The sequence below is a fragment of the Bos indicus x Bos taurus genome, chromosome 2 (assembly GCF_003369695.1).
Source record: "Bos indicus x Bos taurus breed Angus x Brahman F1 hybrid chromosome 2, Bos_hybrid_MaternalHap_v2.0, whole genome shotgun sequence".
NCBI classification, from domain to species: Eukaryota; Metazoa; Chordata; class Mammalia; order Artiodactyla; family Bovidae; genus Bos; species Bos indicus x Bos taurus.
In genome coordinates, this window is record NC_040077.1 from 37,850,461 (window position 1) to 37,869,949 (window position 19,489).

Here is a 19,489-nt window from a genome sequence, read left to right on the forward strand (position 1 = left end):
TTACAATATTGTTTCCGTTTTATGTTTTGGTCTTTGGCGGCAAGGCATGTGGGATCTTAGCTCCTTGATCAGGGATCTAACTAACTCTTACCCCTGCATTGAAAGGTGAAGTCTGAACCACTGAACCACCAGGGAATTCCTTCCCGTGGTTGCTGTTTTCAATGAGATCTTTTCCCATTATGTCTAATTTTGAGACATTTATAATGTAACTGAGTACTTTATATAATCATTTTTATTAGCTCTCATAATTTACCCTTTGTTTCCATTAGTTTTTCTAGGACAATAATTTTATCTTATACCAACTACAAAACATAATGTTTCATTATAGAAGTAATATGTGCCATTCTGCTTAGAATTTAAAAGAGAATATGGGGCCTTCCTGGTGGTCCAGTGGCTAAGACGGCACTCAATGCAGGGAGCCCAGGTTCAATCCCTGGTCACAGAATACAAATTTTAACACTGTAGAAAGATTGCCTTATTGTACAAATGGTCTCTTTGCTATTTTGTTCTCATCTCTAGAGAAGTCCAGATTGTTCACTTACCCTGTAGAGACTAGTTGAAGTTGTGAATTTTTTTTTAGATTTAGATTCTGTATTATATCTGATAAAATTAACATTATATTAAAATGTTTTTTCAGCCCTCTAGCTACTACAAGGCTATCATTGTATTATATATCAAAATGTTCTTCCTACTGCTAAGTCACTTCAGTCGTGTCCGACTCTGTGCGACCCCATAGATGGCAGCCCAGCAGGCTCCCCCGTCCCTGGGATTCTCCAGGCAGGAACACTGGAGTGGGCTGCCATTTCCTTCTCCAATGCATGAAAGTGAAAAGTGAAAGTGAAGTCGCTCAGTCATGTCCGACCCTCAGCAGCCCCATGGACTGCAGCCTACCAGGCTCCTCCATCCGTGGGATTTTTCAGGCGAGAGTACTGGAGTGGGGTGCCATTGCCTTCTCCATGTTCTTCCTACAGAATAGTAAATTTCTCATAAAAATATATTATTTTAAAATATTTTCAGTAATCAGGTAGATCTAAGAGACTTATTTTGACAACACTATAAGCAATTTCTAAAATGTCACATAATGTGAACATGGAATAATATCTAAAACTAAGTGTTCCTAAATTATTTAACATGGAAAATTCTGTTCAAGTAGCCATTAGTCAACCCAAAGCATTTAAACTATGGGCTGAAGTTGCCGCTTTGAATTTTTCACAAATTCACTAGTAAGCATAAAGTGAAAATGGCATACTCACACAAATTGTAATAAAAATTGTTGGAGTAACAATGCCATTAGTAAAGATTTAAGCCAAGATTTTCCTAAACCAAACTATTTTCCTAGTATTTTTCCTAAACTAGGAAGAGGATCATTCAGAGCGGAAATTTGATTCTTCACGTATGTGTGTTAAGACGAATTACATCAGAAGACACTTCATATAAAAAGCCAAAACTCATTAACTCAGTGTGTATTATAGTTCAGGTTTCTCACTGGGAAGCAGTTAGACTCCTGAGGGCCATGCATTGAATTCTGTAGGACCCCAATTTAATCACAGAGACTTCAACCTGAGCAAGCTATTGGCCTGATTGTTATTATTTGAAGCTGCTACATAAATTTTGTTAATGCCTCTATATGATTAATGATACCTTCTGTTCCAAGTGAAAGAACAAATATAGCAGCCAAATGGTCATATCATTAAAAAACTTTAATGTGGGCCCCTAGAGTGTTTTCCATGTCTGCTGTTTCCTAGAAAATGACCAGTTTAAAATACTATTCTAAGGAGACATATTTTGGGGTGGCAAATTCTGCTTCCTTATGTAGAAATGGTGAGAAACATGGTGTGGCTTTCATGATGTTTCTCTGAAAACCAGGAGGAACAAATTAAATAGGGGTAGACCAACATAGCTGAACTGGAGAAGGGCATGACCTACTCCAGTATCCTTGCCTGGAGAATCCCATGGACAGAAGAGCCTGGTGGGCTACGGTCCATAGGGTTGCAAAGAGTCAGACATGACTAAAGCGACTGAGCATGCATGCAAGGTAACTGAAACAAAATCTGCAAAACCCCATCTTATTTTAGAGCCTCAGTCTTATCATCTTAAGCCCAGGGAAATCAATCCTAAATCCTTGGGGAGTGCTCAACTCTCCAAGGAGGAAAAACTAAAACCAGTCAGAGAACTGGTGAGGTCTTTCTTGGATGGAGATGCAAACTTAGATTGTTCAGTTATACATGGGAGAATGAAATGAAAACTAGATGTGAAAAGGAGTAGACCAGAGCTCAGAAACTGGCTGCTGAATAAAAGAACAAATTTGTTTCCAAGTTTGCTTTGTTTGTCTAATACTTGTTTTTAGGAAAAGAAAAAAATGTATATTTGATTATCTTTGGGCATGGAATACTTTTCAATTTTCCATGTTTTCTGCACTCCTTATGGTTGTATATTTTGCCACTTCTCTCATTTAACTTACTGGATGGCCCTGAGGGTATTTAAGCTTGTCATTCTTCTCTGTTGGCTATACATCAAAGCAGCTTTTTAAAAATTGCAAGGTTATTGTTAGGAGAGTGAGGCTACAGTGTGAATTTAGGAATTGTTGTTTCAGTTCTTTTGAGGAGATAGAAAATATCTAGCTACCACCAACTACCTTTTATTCATTTCCACAAATAATATTTATTGAGCACTTACTACTCTGTGCCAGCGACTGGGGATGCAATCAGAAATATGACAAGCATGGAGGGAGACAGATATCAGATCAGTAACCATGAAAATGTGAAGACTAATACAAATTATCATGGAAACGAAGAGAATCGAATGAGAGAGAAACAAGGGTCCTCCCTTATTTAGATTGAAAAATCTGGTAGGATCTCTCTGAAGAGGTGACATGCTGGTCAAGCTGAAGGTTGGGAAGGAACCAACCAGGCAAAAAGAAGAAGGAAATGTCTTTAAGAAAGAGAGAACCACAAGTGGGATGACCTTGAAGCAGAATGAACTTGGTAGGTCTGAGACACAGAATGACTGGTGTGATTGAAATGTGGGTAGAGAGGTGACCAAGGGTAAGATTATGCAGGACCTTATAGATCATTTAAAGAAGTTGGGATACTATTTCAAAGGGTATAGGTACCATTGAAGAGGTTCAAGCAAGGTAAGATTAGAGTGTTTAAAAGGTTACTGGGGCTGCTGTGTGGAGGATGCACTGTAAGGGTATAAAGTGCGATGCTGCTGTCATCCAGGTGATGGGTGCCTGAGACAGTACAGGTCGACAGATTGGATGTGCAAAATCTTTCAGAACGAGGAAGACTCTTAATTGATAGGATATGGGTGTGAGTAAAAACCAGTCAGTAGGGAGGGTTGTCAATTTGTGAGAGACTTAAGAAAAATTCTTTAACAGAGACCCTAAAGAAATTACACATTGAGGCTTACCCCTAAAACTGTTGAGCAATCATCATGATTCTTGGTAACTTGGCAGAGTTTCTAAAAATATGGATTTTTGCTAATTTTTCTTCCATTTAAGAAGATTTACATTACTGCAAAGACAACTAGACATGGGTAATTCAACCTAGTAGATAGTGAACAAAAATGTATGAAAAATGTGTACTGTCTTTTGAGGAACAACTTGACTAGTCTCTTGCCCTGGATGTGCCGTAAAAAGATGTTGTTTCAGTTCAGTGCTATCGCAGGTTGGGTTCTTAGGAAGGAGAAACAGAATTTGGAGTGCTAGATATTTATCAGGGATGCATACCTGTGAAAGAAAGGAGGAAGCAAGCTTGGGCAAAAGAAAAAGTTCTAATGCAGGTTCAGCAAAGTCTGGGTCAACCCCAAAGAGGACCCTGGAGCTAATATTACCCATCAGAGTGACCTTCATTAAGCCCAGACTGTTGGGCTTGCCTTACCTCCTTGCCTCACCTCCTTGCCTCACTCTGTCTTTGGCATGGGTTGCTCCAGGAATGATGTGTTTCTTGGCCAGGCCTTTGTCTGCAGCTGAGTCCAACCCTGGAGGAGGTGACAGCTAAGCATCAAGTGCTCTCTAGAAGTGGATGACACATCCCCATGTCCTCCAAAGGAGCTGTGTTGCTAAAGAGAAGTAGTAAGTAATTTGTCTAGCTGCTTTATTTTGTAATTTATGTACTTTCTTTCCTTCTGAGAACTCAAGATAAAACACACAATTTTTAAATCGTGAAATATTTACCAGTCTCTGGGACAATCTGACAGAGGTAAGAGATTGGAAGAAGAAAAACCAAGACCAGGAAAAGCACAAAGAGAAAAAACTAGTGAAAGGAGGCTTCTAGGAGCAAAGAGAAACAAATTTTAATAAAATACAAAGAGTTATGGCACCCAGTCCTGGAACTTGATTTCAACAATCACTACAGTGAACATTTCTTTAAAACAGGTTTTAAAATAACATTGTAAAATTTTAGCTCTCTTTTGTTTCCTTGACAGGTATGGAAAACATGAATAAAAGAGACCAACTATTCATGACAATTCAGAAAAATGATAGCTCAGGTATTTTTCCTACTTCTAAGCTTATTTTATGGTTTATGGTAGATTATGGGTGATATAAAACTAGAACGTTGATTTGCAAAATTTTAATAATGGAAGGTTCATTTTTTTGGTCATAGTGAAAATTTCTTTGGTTTCCTCACAATAATCAGACTAATCATTCTTTCCTTCACTGTGCTTGTCCTTAAGTCATTTGGAGCCTTCTTCCCATCATGTGACCCATGATATACTTACTAAATTTTAGTTGCCTTACATTGCACAGGTGAATTTTTCACATCATTGAGGTAATGATGCTTGAATTACTCAAATTTTTGTACTTCATGTTTCTTCGCCTTGGAGTTCAGTTCATTCAGTTCAGTTGCTCAGTCGTGTCCAACTCTTTGTGACCCCATGAACTGCAGCATGCCAGGCCTCCCTGTCCATCACCAACTCCCAGAGTTTACCCAAACTCATGTCCGTTGAGTCGGTGATGCCATCCAACCAGCTCATCTTCTGTCGTCCCTTTCTCCTGCCCTCAATCTTTCCCAGCATCAGGGTCTTTTCCAATGAGTCAGCTCTTTGCATCAGCTGGCCAAAGTATTGGAGTTTCAGCTTCAACATCAGTCCTTCCAATGAACACCCAGGACTGATCTCCTTTAGGATGGACTGGTTGGATCTCCTTGCAGTCCAAGGGACTCTCAACAGTCTTCTGCAACATCACAGTTCAAAAGCATCGATTCTTCGGCCCTCAGCTTTATAGTCCAACTCTCACATCCATACATGACCACTGGAAAAACCATAGCCTTGACTATCCTCTACCTGTATTTTATTTTATCAAAATAGTTAATATCAAGCTAAACTAGGACATTTTATATAGTTGGATGGAGAATGCCTGCCCACACATTTTATATCATTTTTTGTCTTATCTGGCCTATTAAATTTCTTAGCTATCAGTTTCAACCTCTTTTGTATTTAACTGAGTCAATTTTTCTAGGTTAAAAATGCAACTATGACTTTAAAAGTTCTATTTACTTAATTTGATTCATATGAATGTGATACTTAAATATTCATAGTTAATAACTAACACATTTTAAATAAAAAGAATGATCACACGTTGTATCTTGACAGTATAATTTTCTAAAATTCTCAATATATTAAAAAAATGAAAGTATTCCTTTTATCTTCTTTTAGAAGTAATTTTATTTGAGGAATATAGTGGTAATATTTTTAAATTTCCAGAAATAGAATTTAAATATACTATGAATATTGTAACATATTACTTCTTATATTTGCTTTAAAATGTTTAAAAATAAGACCAATAGTCAACATGTTGCCAAAACTCTATTTTGACTTCCAATAATATAGCATTGTTTCTTTGTCATTTTCTGTTTTTGATGAAAAACAGATAATCTGATATTTCATATGAAAAATGAAATCAGAAGCACCAAGTATAAACCAGTAGACTACCAACAATTGCATGCATTAACTGAAGCAAAAAAGTTAGCTTCTGCCTCTACAGAGCTAAAGGTTAGATTCGTGTATGTGTGTTTTCTATTAATAGTTTTGGAAAATTGAATTGCTAGGAAGTAAAATGATATTTACAATGAAATGTGAAAATAAATAACATTCTAAGTAGTTTTTAGAATCTTCCAACTATTGGTTATAGTGAATGGGAACATTTATTGGATACTCTCAGACATTGTGCTCTGTACTTTACATGCATGACTCATTTACTGTTCGTAACAATCCCATGAAGCCTGAATTCAACTTTATTTTCAGAAAGAGCTATTTCATTAGCTTTCAACAATTTCTAACATAGTCTAAAAAAATTAAAAATGCCAAAAGTGCTAGCCGTGGCTTATCATCTAATTTACAGCTCCTTCTGCAGCACAAAATATGCCCCTAGGTGTCTCTTTTCTACAATTCTCTTTTTGCCTTGATCTAAGAAAAGTGAACCTCAACTAGATTTGAAAGAGGTTAATGTTCCAAGTGATTGTGCACAATATTTTAGGATCATGGATGAGTTTAGGATTGCTCATGCAATATATTTGCTTCTTATTCAAATAATAGAATACTTTATAAATAGCATTTCCATTGCTTAGTTGCATCCAAAAATCTGGTTTGGCAAAGCAACAAACTAAGCAATTTACAAACTTTTATGTGTATTTAATATTTTGTGCTATATTAGCTTTGCATTGCTTTTTATTGTTAATATCTTTTTAAAAAGGCAACTGTCATGATTTCAAGGCACATTTGTTACCCTATTCTGGAGAAATTACCATATTTATGTCCCCTCAAACTATGGAGACCACTTAAAATGTTGGGCATTATCTGTTTCAGATACAACTTTAAAATAATTTAATATTATCAGGACATTCAAAGAAAATTTATGGGAAGATCTGTTATATGACTATCATCCCAATAAGCCATTTTCATATGTCTGACTTCTGTGCTAATCCATTGTATATATACCATTGTACACATTCATACATATAATAAATATTTACTATGTGCCTTGAATGTACAGTGGTGAGCAAAATACAACACCTACCTTCATGGGGTGTAATATTTTCAGGAGAGAGGAAGAATAGAAGCTAGTGTTTATGAAATAAGCCCTGAAATGAAATTAGTAGTACTAAGAATGTGCGTGCATATATGCTAAGTTGCTTCAGTCATGTCTGACACTTTATGACCCTATGAACTGTAGCCTGCCAGATCCCTCTGTCCATGGGATTCTCCCGGCTAGAATACTGGAGTGGGTTGCCATGCCCTCCTCCAGAGGACCTTCCTGACCAGGGGATCAAACCTGGGTCTCTTAAGTCTCCTGCACTGGCAGGCGGGTTCTTTACCGCTAGTGTCACCTAGAAGCCCACACTAAGTATAAACTAAATCCACCCCCCACCAAAAAAAAAAAGTCTAATGTACAATAACAGAACTTGATACTAATTGGGTGGAAAGGAAGGCTTTTCTAAGAAAGTGACATTGAATTGGGATCTCAAGGACAATAAGAATTAGCCAAAAAAACAGTAATGATAACTACTTCAAGTAGAAAAAGATGCTTACTTTATCACATCCCAATTATTAGATATTTAGCTTGTATCCCATTTTTGATATTGAAAATCATATTTCCATAAATATCTTAATGAATAGACACCTTATGTGGGTAAATTCCCATGACTGGGATGTCTGGGCCAAAAAAGTATGAATTGTTTTAGTTCTCTCCCAAAGTACTGTTGTAACAAATATGTCACCACAAACATTTTATCTATGCCTTTTTCAGTATTGGGAAATGTACAGTTGACTCTGGAGCATTGCAAGGGTTAGGGGTGCTGACCATCTGCTTGAAGAATGTCTGTGTAAAACCAGATACATATTTTGGATGATTTCCCATCTTTGAATGGGGAATCACTGAATGTTAAAAATCAATATTTGGTCAAAGTGAATTTCTCTTTGAGGATAGAATTGCTATCAAATTTTAAATTATTAAGGTGATTTTTAAAGTTTGGCATTAAGTGCAGGGATAATAATTTCCTAACACTGTCAACTAACTAGGCTGCTTCTCTGGTTATTGTGTTATTCATTTGTGAGATTAAACAAATAACCATATACAAACAATATTTTAAATAATATCAAGTACCTTTTTGTTCACAGAATATAATTTACGAAGACGCTTTTTAGTTACATATTTTCTAGAAAAAACTTGTTATCCAGGATTCATAACTTGGCAGATCTCAAAGAAATCTCTTGCTTTAAACTACCAAATATGGTTCAGTACTGAAAATATCTGTAGCAATCATTTTGGCAAGCTTTTTGCTTTCATTTTTGGTATCCATAGATTCATAATAATAAAGAATTATCCATTTAAAGCATTTTTGTAAAATCTATTGTTTTGAATTTTGGTCAGTGAGAACAAAATGTGTCCTACATAGCTCAGCATTTTCTAACAGTCTTCTTTCCTTTCTACAAATTTCACTTTTTATTTTATTTTATAAGGAAGATGTATTGGGAATGTTGTTTTCATGATTTTTGGATCCTTCCCTTCTCATTTAATTTAGAGATACCAAGTTGACATTTTGCTTTTAATTTATTCTTCTAAGATGTGAAGAATTCCCAAATAGGACTTTTTCTTGAAAGACTCATGGCTTAGATGGAGTTAGATAATGGAAAATTAGATACAATTATTAAGATTTATTTTGTTTAATGTTATGAATGCTAATATATCAAACAGCCTACACCAACTAGAATTATGATAATACTGTCTCTGTTATCCTTTCTTATATTGTGGTTTAACTTTTTGTAAAATATGTTGGCTAAGAAATTATATTTTATTCTTAGTGTTAAATAGTTAACATATTCTGTCTTAATATTTATATTAATTATCAGTCAGTTCTCAATTTATTTTACTAATTAAATGTGCTCATTCTTTGCACATGAAATTAACAGCTTCAACAATCATTGTTAGTTACTACAGCACTTTACTGTGGCAATATTGAATGTAGACATACTTAACCTGAATGATAGAATGTTAACATTTAAAGCACATAAGATTTTTACTTCAACTTATGTCTAGAATGCTTACCTATATTTTAAAAGCGGTTAACAATAAGTATTTTTAACTAACAATAAATTCAGGAGACTTCCCTGATTTGTTTTGCTGGTATTATTATACTGATTTGATGTGATAATGACCTATATAATTGCTATGTTATTGATCATGCACAAGTTATGGTATGCTAGATAAGATGCTAATGCTCACATTGAGTGATCTAGTCTTTCAAAGGCTGAGATTGGACCTGAAGCCAAAGAGTAAAGGTGGGCAGAAAATCAAGACCAATTTTTGGTAAATTAAATGTTAACTCTTCATTCCCAATTTAAGTACAAAAGAGATATTTCCAATTATTTTTATTTGAATTTCTTTGCTTAGCAAGAATTAATATTTCTTCTTGTCTAGCTCAAGTAATCCACCTACTATTTCTTGTTTTTAAAAACATTACAATATGGACAACTGCAAGAATACAATTACAGTTGTAAAATACACTACAATATGGACAATTGCAACATTAGAGTGAATGGAGTTATTAATCTCCTCATGATATTATCCACCTTCAACTATTAACAACTCTTGACCATTGTTTCCTCTCTACTCTCACCTACAATTTCCCTCTATAACAGATTATTTCGAATCAAATCTCAGATATTATAATATTCACCATAATTATTTCACTATGTATCTTTAAAAGATTAGGGCTATAAAACCCCAAACCCTATAATACCATTACTATTAAAATGTTAATGATTTCTTAATAATTTCAAATAATCGATGTTAAATCTCCCTGATTGTCTCCAATTTTTTCAAATTTTTTCAAGTTAGCATCTAAATAATATCCATATATTATATTTGATATTTACTTTTTTAAGGTTTCCTCCTCCATCCTCTTATATTCTTATAATTTATTTTTTGAAAAAATTATAGTATTTGTTCTTTATAGTTTCTTATAGCCTGGATTTTGCTGATTATATCCTGGTGGTGTCATTAAATATGTTTTCCTATCTCTTGTATTTCCAGTAATTGGTAGTTATTTGCAGAGACTCGATCAGATTCAAATTCAATTTATTTTGGTAAGAACACATTGACAGAATCTCTGTGCTTGTCTTTTTTCATTACAAACAGTGCTGCAGTGGATAGATTAGTTTATTTATCTTTTTATACTTTGGCCAATATAGTTTTCAGGTAGATTAGTATAGGTATGATTGCTGCTGCTGCTGCTGCTGCTAAATCGCTTCAGTCGTGTCAGACTCTGTGCGACCCCATAGACGGCTGCCCACTAGGCTCCCCCGTCCCTGGGATTCTCCAGGCAAGAATACTGGAGTGGGTTGCCATTTCCTTCTCCAATGTATGCAAGTGAAAAGTGAAAGTGAAGTCCCTCAGTCGTGTACGACTCCTAGCGACCCCATGGACTGCAGCCTACCAGGCTCCTCCGCGGTGGGATTTTCCAGGCACTAGGTCAAAGGATAAATCCATATGAAACTCCAAATTCCCTTCCATGGGAGTTTGCACCAGTTTGCATTCCCACTTGCAATGTAAGAGAGAGCATGTTTTCCCATAGCCTCACATCATAGTGTTTTGTTGAACATTTGAATTTTTGCCAATTTGATGTTAGATGAGGAATGACATCTTAGTGTAATTTTTAATTTTGACAGTTTTCATTGAGTTATAACTCACATATAGTGAAGTACACAAATCTAAAGTGTACATGTCAGTGAATTTTGGCACAGGCATATGCAACCAGCACTTAAATTGTCTACTGCTGCTTCTATCTAAAGATGGGTTATGTGGCCCATAGGACTTTTAGGGTGCTTATTTAGGGTTTTGGGAGATGGAAATGGCAACCCCCTCCAGTACTCCTGCCTGGAGAATCCTGTGGACAGAGGAGCCTGGTGGGCTGCTGTCCATGGGGTCGCAGGGTCAGACATGACTGAAGTGACTTAGCATGCATGCATGCATTGGAGAAGAAAATGGCAACCCACTCCAGTACTCTTGCCTGGAGAATCCCAGGGGCAGAGGAGCCTGGTGGGCTGCCATCTATGGGGTCACACAGGGTTGGACATGACTGAAGTGATTTAGCAGCAGCATTTAGGGTTTTATTATCTTGGCTCATCACAGTAAACTACAAATAAAACATCTACTTTCTGATGTTTTTAATGAATGTATGACTTTTATAATTTTTAATTCATCAGCATTCTGCCTAAATAATCATCTACCTTAAAAATTGACTTCAGATGGCTTGTTGCTCAGCAAACTGAATTGGAATCATCTAGAAATTACTGATAAAAAGATACAACATTAAATCTTTTTATTTTTAAAAAAACTTTTCTTTTTTTAAAAAAAGTTTTTGGCCTGAGGATAGAAGGAGAGTCAGTGAGTGAATTTACAAAGAAATCAGGATGTTCTGCAAAATATTGGAAGTGTCTAGTGAAAAATAGTAGCTTTGTTTTGACTTTTATAGTCTACCTAATTGGTCTTTCCCTGGGTCCACAGGCAGCAGCATTGATTTTTTTTTAAGCTATAAAAATCTGTCTTCATCTTTCACCAATGTGTTTTAATTTTTTTAACAATATGGACCAAATATGTCAAAGAAATCTAATTTTAAAAGTTTTGCCTGATGCAACAAACTCCAGAGACTATAGATGGCAAAAGTTGGAATGAGTTTTAGGCATTCTTTAAGCAAACACAAGAGTGTCTGAATTCAGAAACACTACATATGCACTTTTATTTTTTCAGTGAAATAGAGATGGCTATATGTTTTTCTGCAATGACCTGTTCTGATTTAAATATACTTTTCTCCAAAATTTCATAATTGTAACACTCCTAAGATTTGACTTTGTGTTTTTTTAAGTGATGCTTGGGTTATTTTATTTTCTTATACTCCTAATTTTGAATCAGTAACCAGAACAGCAGAAAGATAAACTCAAGGTTACAGTAATCAGTGAATGACAGCTAGAAATAGCATGCATTATACAGTCTTTTTAGAGTTTCTCTTCTGAAGTTTTTATATCTTCAGTATTGATCTCTTAAAACTTTCAGAATACTGAGTATTCTAGTAGCAGTGAAAATATAAAATATGCATATTTCATTGAGTTTCTGATTTGAGATTAGCACTTTTATAGATGTTTTAAAGTACTGATATGAAATATACAAGTTCAGCATATATAAATACACAAGTTCAGTGTCAGTCAGAGTCTAACCAAGAAACAGACAAATACTCAAGGATTTAGAATAGAGGGGTTGTTAATGCAGGAAATAGTTACACAGGTGATGGAGCTGAGAAGCCAGAGGGCTGTGAACCAACATAGGGATTACAACAGAAGAAAGTCATTATCTTGCCTGGGTTGGAGGGACATTTAGCAAAAGCAAGGTTGTAGCACACCCCATAGGCTGAGGTTACCCAGAGATAGCTGGAACCAGGGTAGAACTGTCAGGAAATGTTGGTGCAATGGAGAAGATGCAGATGCTTGTGGAGACCCCTCTGAGAGCAGAGAGGAGTGAATAATCCTTTGGCTTGCCTTTCCTCCCTCCCTCCAATCACCCACCACCAGTGTCTCCCTTTGGCTGAACCCAGCTGGAAGGCAGTTTCAGGGGTGTCTGAGAAACACAGGCTGCTCTCTGATGGGAAGCAGATGAGGGAGCTGGCCAAGAATGGATCTTAAGGCAAACAGACCCAAGCTTGACATAGCTTATTAGCAGAAACCCCAAAGCATGAATTATGTACATTGTTTTTGAAAAGTCATAAAATTTGGGAAAAATTAAATTGATTTGAAAATTTGGGTTTCAGTGCTCTTTTTCACTATTTCCTTGTTTAATACCTTCAAATAAAGATTTGCCTGAAGTTTTAAAAAACTATTTACAAAGTCATGGAGTCAAAAGATTAAAATTGTACATATAATTCAAGGTCATATTTCTAGTAGATGCTGAAACTAAGGCCAGTCCTCCTAATAACTTATCCAATGATTTTTTTTTTCCCATCCTGTGCTGAAGGATTACATAAAACCAATCTGAATACCAAGGTTCTATGTGATTCTGATATTTACAACCTTGATGGTCTTGACCAAGTTTTTTAATCTATCTGAACTTCAGTGTCCTCATCTGTAAATGAGAATAATGATATTATGATGCTTGGCAGGGAAGATGTGTAAAAAGGCAAGAAAATATATAGAATATTCATGCAAATTTTTCTTGAGTTGGATGAATAAGGTGTTATTTATTGTATGTGTGGAAAATAGATTTTTTTCCTTTCTAAAGAAAGAAAAATAACTTTCTTTAGAAAGATGCTAGTGTTAGAAAATGCAGGAATAGGATTGACAAAGGGAAAATATTTAACTTAGAAAATACAAATTAAACATTTTTATTTTGGAAATACTTAAAAAACATCAGAATTGCTTCTCTTTTGTTCCTCTGAATCTAGATCAGAAAAACAGTGCAGACTTCAAAGTTATCTAAAGAACAAACACTAATAAAGCAACACAAGCAAGTGTGGTGGCAAGAACACCAAAGGCTAAACGAAGTCAGGTAAGAACTGAGAGCAATCTCAGTATGAATATGCAGGAATTACTGAGCTGCACTTATCTAGGTAGATGTTCTGTAATTTTCTATTTTAATTAAACCATTATAATCAAAATGTAACATTACAGTTGAATTGGACAGTAAATCAAATTAAAATCCTTTCCTTTCTCACTCGAAAGCAGTTACACTCCAATACAGTTTTTTTCAAAAAATAAAAAAAGAGCCCTTTCATTTCTTCAGTTTAATTTGGAATCTGTTAAATATATTAATTTATTAATACATTTCCTTTCCTTCAGAAAAAAAGAGATAATCTTCTATATCTGCTAATCACTTACTTCTCTGCACTCCCATTCATACTTGTATTTAGATTATACTTTAGCACATTGGATTATAATATTAGGCTTACATATTTGTCTTCTTACAAAGTGGTAAACTTCTTGGGGACAAACATCCCATCATATTCATCTTTACCTCGGATACATAGAAAGAGATAAATGTTTCCAGTAAATGAACTAAGGGATTCAAATTGAGTGATTTCTAAATGTAGCTGCATCATAACTAATTCAATTTGGATTTTTGACTTTTGCTGTTATTTTCAGCAGTCACTTCAAGATAAATTAAAACAAAATAATGATTTTATGTGGTGGTGGTTTGGTTGCAAGTCGTGTCCGACTCTTGTGATGGACTATAGCCTACCAGGTTCCTCTGTCCATGGGATTCTCCAGGCAAGAATACTAGAGTGGGTTGCCATTTCTTTCTCCAGAGGATCTTCCTGACCCAGGAATGGAACCCAGGTCTCCAGGCATTGCAGACAGATTCTTTACCAACTGAGCCACATTTTATACTTGGTCTTAAATGTAATCTTTGAGAGAGAAATTCCTTTTCAAAGGTCAAGGCAGGAAGAGGAGGCAGATGTGTTTCCCCTCCTTTTGGGGCATATATATTAGTTTTAATGATGGTGGTATTTATAAAGTATGCTTTTTAAAATATATACTTGTAAGCATATATTTTATAAAAAACAGATAATTTTGTGGTCTCATTCTAAGCTAAACTTCCAAGTATTAATACCATTAACTTTATTTTTGACATGCATGCTTTTCAGATTATAGGAGTTTCCTATTCTGGCAAGTGATTCCTACATGTGACGTAAAAGGCTCATGAATGGAAATAGTTTTACATTATTATATAACTTAAAGAAAAAATTATATAGATTTTCTCATTCATATTTCCAAAATAAAAACAAATCACATCCATCTTATCCCTCAAAATACCAACTTTTATGGAGATAATGTTTGAGACCATTGGAAAATTTTCTTTTTAGATTTGCATAATTGAAAAATGAAAGCCAATAGAAAATTTTAATTATGGTGTTCACTGATGCAGGTTCAAATATAAAGACACTGGAGAAAGTTATCCTGGCTATTCCATACCCTTCTTCCTGTGTGTATGTGTTGTTCTTGAGGTAGATAAAAGAGGTATATACATATTATTATGGAAAGTAATTCTTTCGGGCTGAACTGGAATGACACAAAGATGATGAAAATTAGGAATATTCACGTAACAACATTATGTCTTGAAACTTGTAAGAACTGAAATTGGATAAACAAGAAGAATTCCAAGATAACTTTCTCTGTTTTCTTGAATGTAGGCTAATTTCAACGTGTAGTCAGTGAAATTAAAAACTACTAGTGATGGAAAGAAAGTTCAAGAAATGGCTAAAAGTTCAGGAATTTAAGGACCACCAGAAAATCAGGAGTTTAAACTCTGTGTCTCTCAATCTTTAAAACCTACCTTCCTTTTTAATAAAAGATTGAAAGTAAAATATTTTTATGTATCACCATAAGAGACTTCATTTAAAAATCTCAGATCCCCAGAAGGTAAGGGCTTCCAATGGCATCTAGCTTTTGCTGGGTAATTTAGTATATACCAAGTAGTATGTTGGGGCATCCCTGGTGGCTGAGACAGTAAATAATCCGCCTGCAGTGTGGGAGACCTGGGTTTGATCCCTGGGTCGAGAAAATCCCCTGGAGAAGAGAATGGCTACTCACTCCAGTATTCTTGCCTGGAGAATTCCATGGACTGAAGAATCTGGCGGGCTACAAGCTATGGCGGGTTGCAAAGAGTCAGCCGTGGCTGAGTGGCTAACACTTTCACTCACTTTCAGGTAGTATGTTCAGTACTTTACACGCTTTGTTTCATTTAATCTTTACAATGACCCTGCAGAGTAGGTATCATTGTTATCCTAATTTTACAGATGGGAACCTTGAGGTTCAGAGGATTAAAGTTATTTGCAGAAGGTAAATCAGCTAGCTTATGTGGAGGTGGTATTGAATCATTTGCCTTTAACTCCTAGGCTTATTGAACATGGATCTGATCAGGTTTTTCTCTTTTTCTAGTGGGGTCCATTCACATCACCTGAGATCTAATTGGTCTAGCCTTGCTAGGGAAAAAAAAAAGTAAAGCATTTCCCTAAACTTAGTTCTTTGAAATCTATCATAAGAAGATTAGATGATTAAAATTTCAAAGTAGAAAATTATATTTTATATTAAATTTATAAAATTATATTTACTATTACTATGGTTTCCAAGCTATACCCCCTTGAAGACCTTGATACAATTTGGCAGGAGCACTTTCTTCCTTGTTTCAGAATGAGTGGTTTAGAGATTAGGAGGAGGTTATTTATATTGGCCATGTGGTAAGGAATTACAATTATTATTTTAATAGAACTTTTGAGTAATAAAGTTTGAGAGGTTTATTTGTAAGCCTTACTACTTTTACTATAGTGTCTTTTAGAAATATATGTCATTTACTCATAATTTTAGTTTTAAAGCATTATTTTAAAAATAGCACCTTTATCCAGAAAATATCATGAGGTTTTACCAATAATTAAATATTATCTGGAAAAGTGTCTTTAAGTATGAAAATGAGACCAGTACCCATAGTGTGTGACTCAGGCCATCTGATAATTTACTGAGTTCATCCCTTAGCCAATTATTGTGAGATTTCCTTCCCTGCCTTTTCTGGCACACAGAAATTGGGACAGCCTCTTACAAGAGAGAAAAGCCAATCAAACAGATAGTCTGAGGTCCCCAACTGCCTGCACTGCTGAATTCCTTCCTTGTTGGAGGGGTAGAGCTCTGGCCTTCAGCCTGTCTGGTGCCCTCATTTTCTGCTGATCCTCTGTCTGTTAGTTCCAATGAAGGAACTTTAACATCCTCTCTTACTCCATCTTTCACAGTCCTTGCCACTGTGCTGTTGTTTGCATAAATGGCTTATGACTCCACCACTCTCCAGTGCCCCATGTTTCACTTGTTCTGCCTAAATTGGTAATTTTGCCTCAGAAATCCCAGGATGCTCTGGGTAACTTTCGATCTCCTAAAGAGACTGATTCTACTACACCTGGAACTTTAGCAGCATCTTGGAAGGGCAAGGAGTGTGAGAGTAGACTCCCGAGAGCTCAAATGTGTCCTTATCAGGCTGATTTATCTTGCAAGAGATTGCATTGCAACTGGGTTTATCTAGGAAGTAGATTAATATATCCTGTAGACAAACAGTCACACAAAAACTCAGGAGAATTTTTGTAGTATCATCTTATTCAGTGGTACCAGAGGACAGGTCAAGTAGCAGTAGGAAGTACTTAAATTGGCAGATTTGGACAAGGAAAGTTGCCTTCAATTTGTTCCATCTTCAGATGCGGAGGCAGTTGTATGTGCTGCAGAGTTCTGACTTGGTGAACACTTGGTACTAAGTCTACATGTCAGTGGTGAACAGGCAGGGTTCTCTTCCCAAGAGTTACCAATTTTAATGCCTTTGAGCCCATTGCAATTTTTATCTGTATTTCCTCAATCAAATTCTACAAAACAGATATATTCTTCAAGATACTCCATGGAGAATAATGAATTTCCATGTCCCATAATTAGGAAAATATTACATATTTCATCCCTTTTTGGAGAACCTCAATGCACTTTAGCATAATCAAGTTTCTGAATAATCCAGCACTATGTAAACTTATCTGATTTGTTTAGTTCACCGTTTCCAAGTTTTCCCTACCATCTTATTGATGTTTCTGTTTTATGGGACATGATTTGGGAAACAATGTATATTCACAAGCTTGTCATGTAGTACTTGGTTCTGGATTTTGTTAGCCAATTAGGACAGTTAGAGAAATAGACTAGTCTTGCCTGTTGGGTCAGGGTTATTGATCTAGAAAGCCAGGAAGGAGCTTACTAGAATTATTACATGCACAGTAGCAGATTGATCTCCTCTATGAACAAAGCCAGTTCTGTTGGTTTTTATGTTCTACTGTGGCTTTCTGGATGATGAAAATATAAGAGGACTGAGCTAAATAATTTATAAGTGCTATATTTTTGTTTAAAAAATCTAAGTAAAACTTCCCTGGTGGTTCAGTGGTTAAGAATGTGCCTTGCAACTATAAAACACTGATGAAAGAAATCAAAGATGACACAAATAGATGGAGAAATATACCATGTTCGTGGATTGGAAGAATCAACATAGTGAAAATGAGTATACTACCCAAAGCAATCTATAGATTCAATGCAATCCCTATTAAGCTACCACGGGTATTTTTCAGAGAACTAGAACAAATAATTTCACAAGTTGTATGGAAATACAAAAAACCTTGAATAGCCAAAGCAATCTTGAGAAAGATGAATGGAACTGGAGGAATCAACCTGCCTGACTTCAGGCTCTACTACAAAGCCACAGGCATCAAGACAGAAACACAGATCAATGGAACAAAATAGAAAGCCCAGAGATAAATCTGCACACCTATGGACACCGTATCTTTGACAAAGGAGGCAAGAATATACAATGGAGAAAAGACAATCTCTTTAACAAGTGGTGCTGGGAAAACTGGTCAACCACTTGAAAAGACTGAAACTAGAACACTTTCTAAAACCATACACAAAAATAAACTCAAAATGGATTAAAGATCTAAATGTAAGACCAGAAACTATAAAACTCCTAGAGGAAAACATAGGCAAAACACTCTCTGATGTAAACCATAGCAGAATCCTCTATGACCCACATCCCAGAGTAATGGAAATAAAAGCGAAAATAAACAAATGGGACCTAGTTAAATTTAAAAGCTTTTGCACAATGAAGGAAACTATAAGCAAGGTGAAAAGACAGCCTTCAGAATGGGAGAAAATAATAGCAAATGAAGCATCTGACAAGGAATTAATCTCAAAAATATACAAGCAACTCCTGCAGCTCAATTCCAGAAAAATAAGTGACCTAATCAAAAAATGAACCAAAGAACTAAACAGACATTTTTCCAAAGAAGACATACAGATGGCTAACAAACACATGAAAAGATGCTCAACATCACTCATTATCAGAGAAATGCAAATCAAAACCACTATGAGGTACCATTTTATGCTAGTCAAAATGGCTACTATCACAAAGTCTACAAGCAATAAATGCTGGAGAGGGTGTGGAGAAAAAGGAACCCTCTTACACTGTTGGTGGGAATGCAAACTAGTACAGCCACTATGGAGAATAGTGTGGAGATTCCTTAAAAAACTGAAAATAGAACTGCCATATGACCCAGCAATCCCACTGCTGGGCATACACACCGAGGAAACCAGAATTGAAAGAGACACGTGTACCCCAATGTTCATTGCAGCACTGTTTACAATAGCCAGGACATGGAAGCAACCTAGATGTCCATCGGCAGAGCTGTGGTCCATATACACAATGGAATATTACTCAGCTATTAAAAAGAATGTATTTGAATCAGTTCTAATGAGGTGGATGAAACTGGAGCCTATTCTATAGAGTGAAGTAAGTCAGAAAGAAAAATACCAATACAGTATATTAATGCATATATATGGAATTCAGAATGATGGTAACGATGACCCTATATGTGAGACAGCAAAAGAGACACAGATGTAAAGAACAGACTTCTGGACTCTGTGGGAGAAGGCGAGGGTGGGATAA

General features: G+C 35.7%; 1 protein-coding gene across 1 annotated transcript in view; it reads left to right on the top strand.

Annotated features, from left to right (window-relative positions):
• The window catches only part of CCDC148 (coiled-coil domain containing 148), a 296,477-nt gene that overhangs the window by 81,629 nt on the left and 195,359 nt on the right, over positions 1-19,489 (top strand). Inside the window, exons 2-5 of the mRNA XM_027560231.1 lie at positions 3,956-4,075; positions 4,429-4,491; positions 5,873-5,994; positions 13,431-13,534. Coding sequence (XP_027416032.1) covers positions 4,039-4,075; positions 4,429-4,491; positions 5,873-5,994; positions 13,431-13,534 — 326 coding nt within the window. The 5' untranslated portion in view covers positions 3,956-4,038. The remainder of the gene's footprint in view (positions 1-3,955; positions 4,076-4,428; positions 4,492-5,872; positions 5,995-13,430; positions 13,535-19,489) is intronic.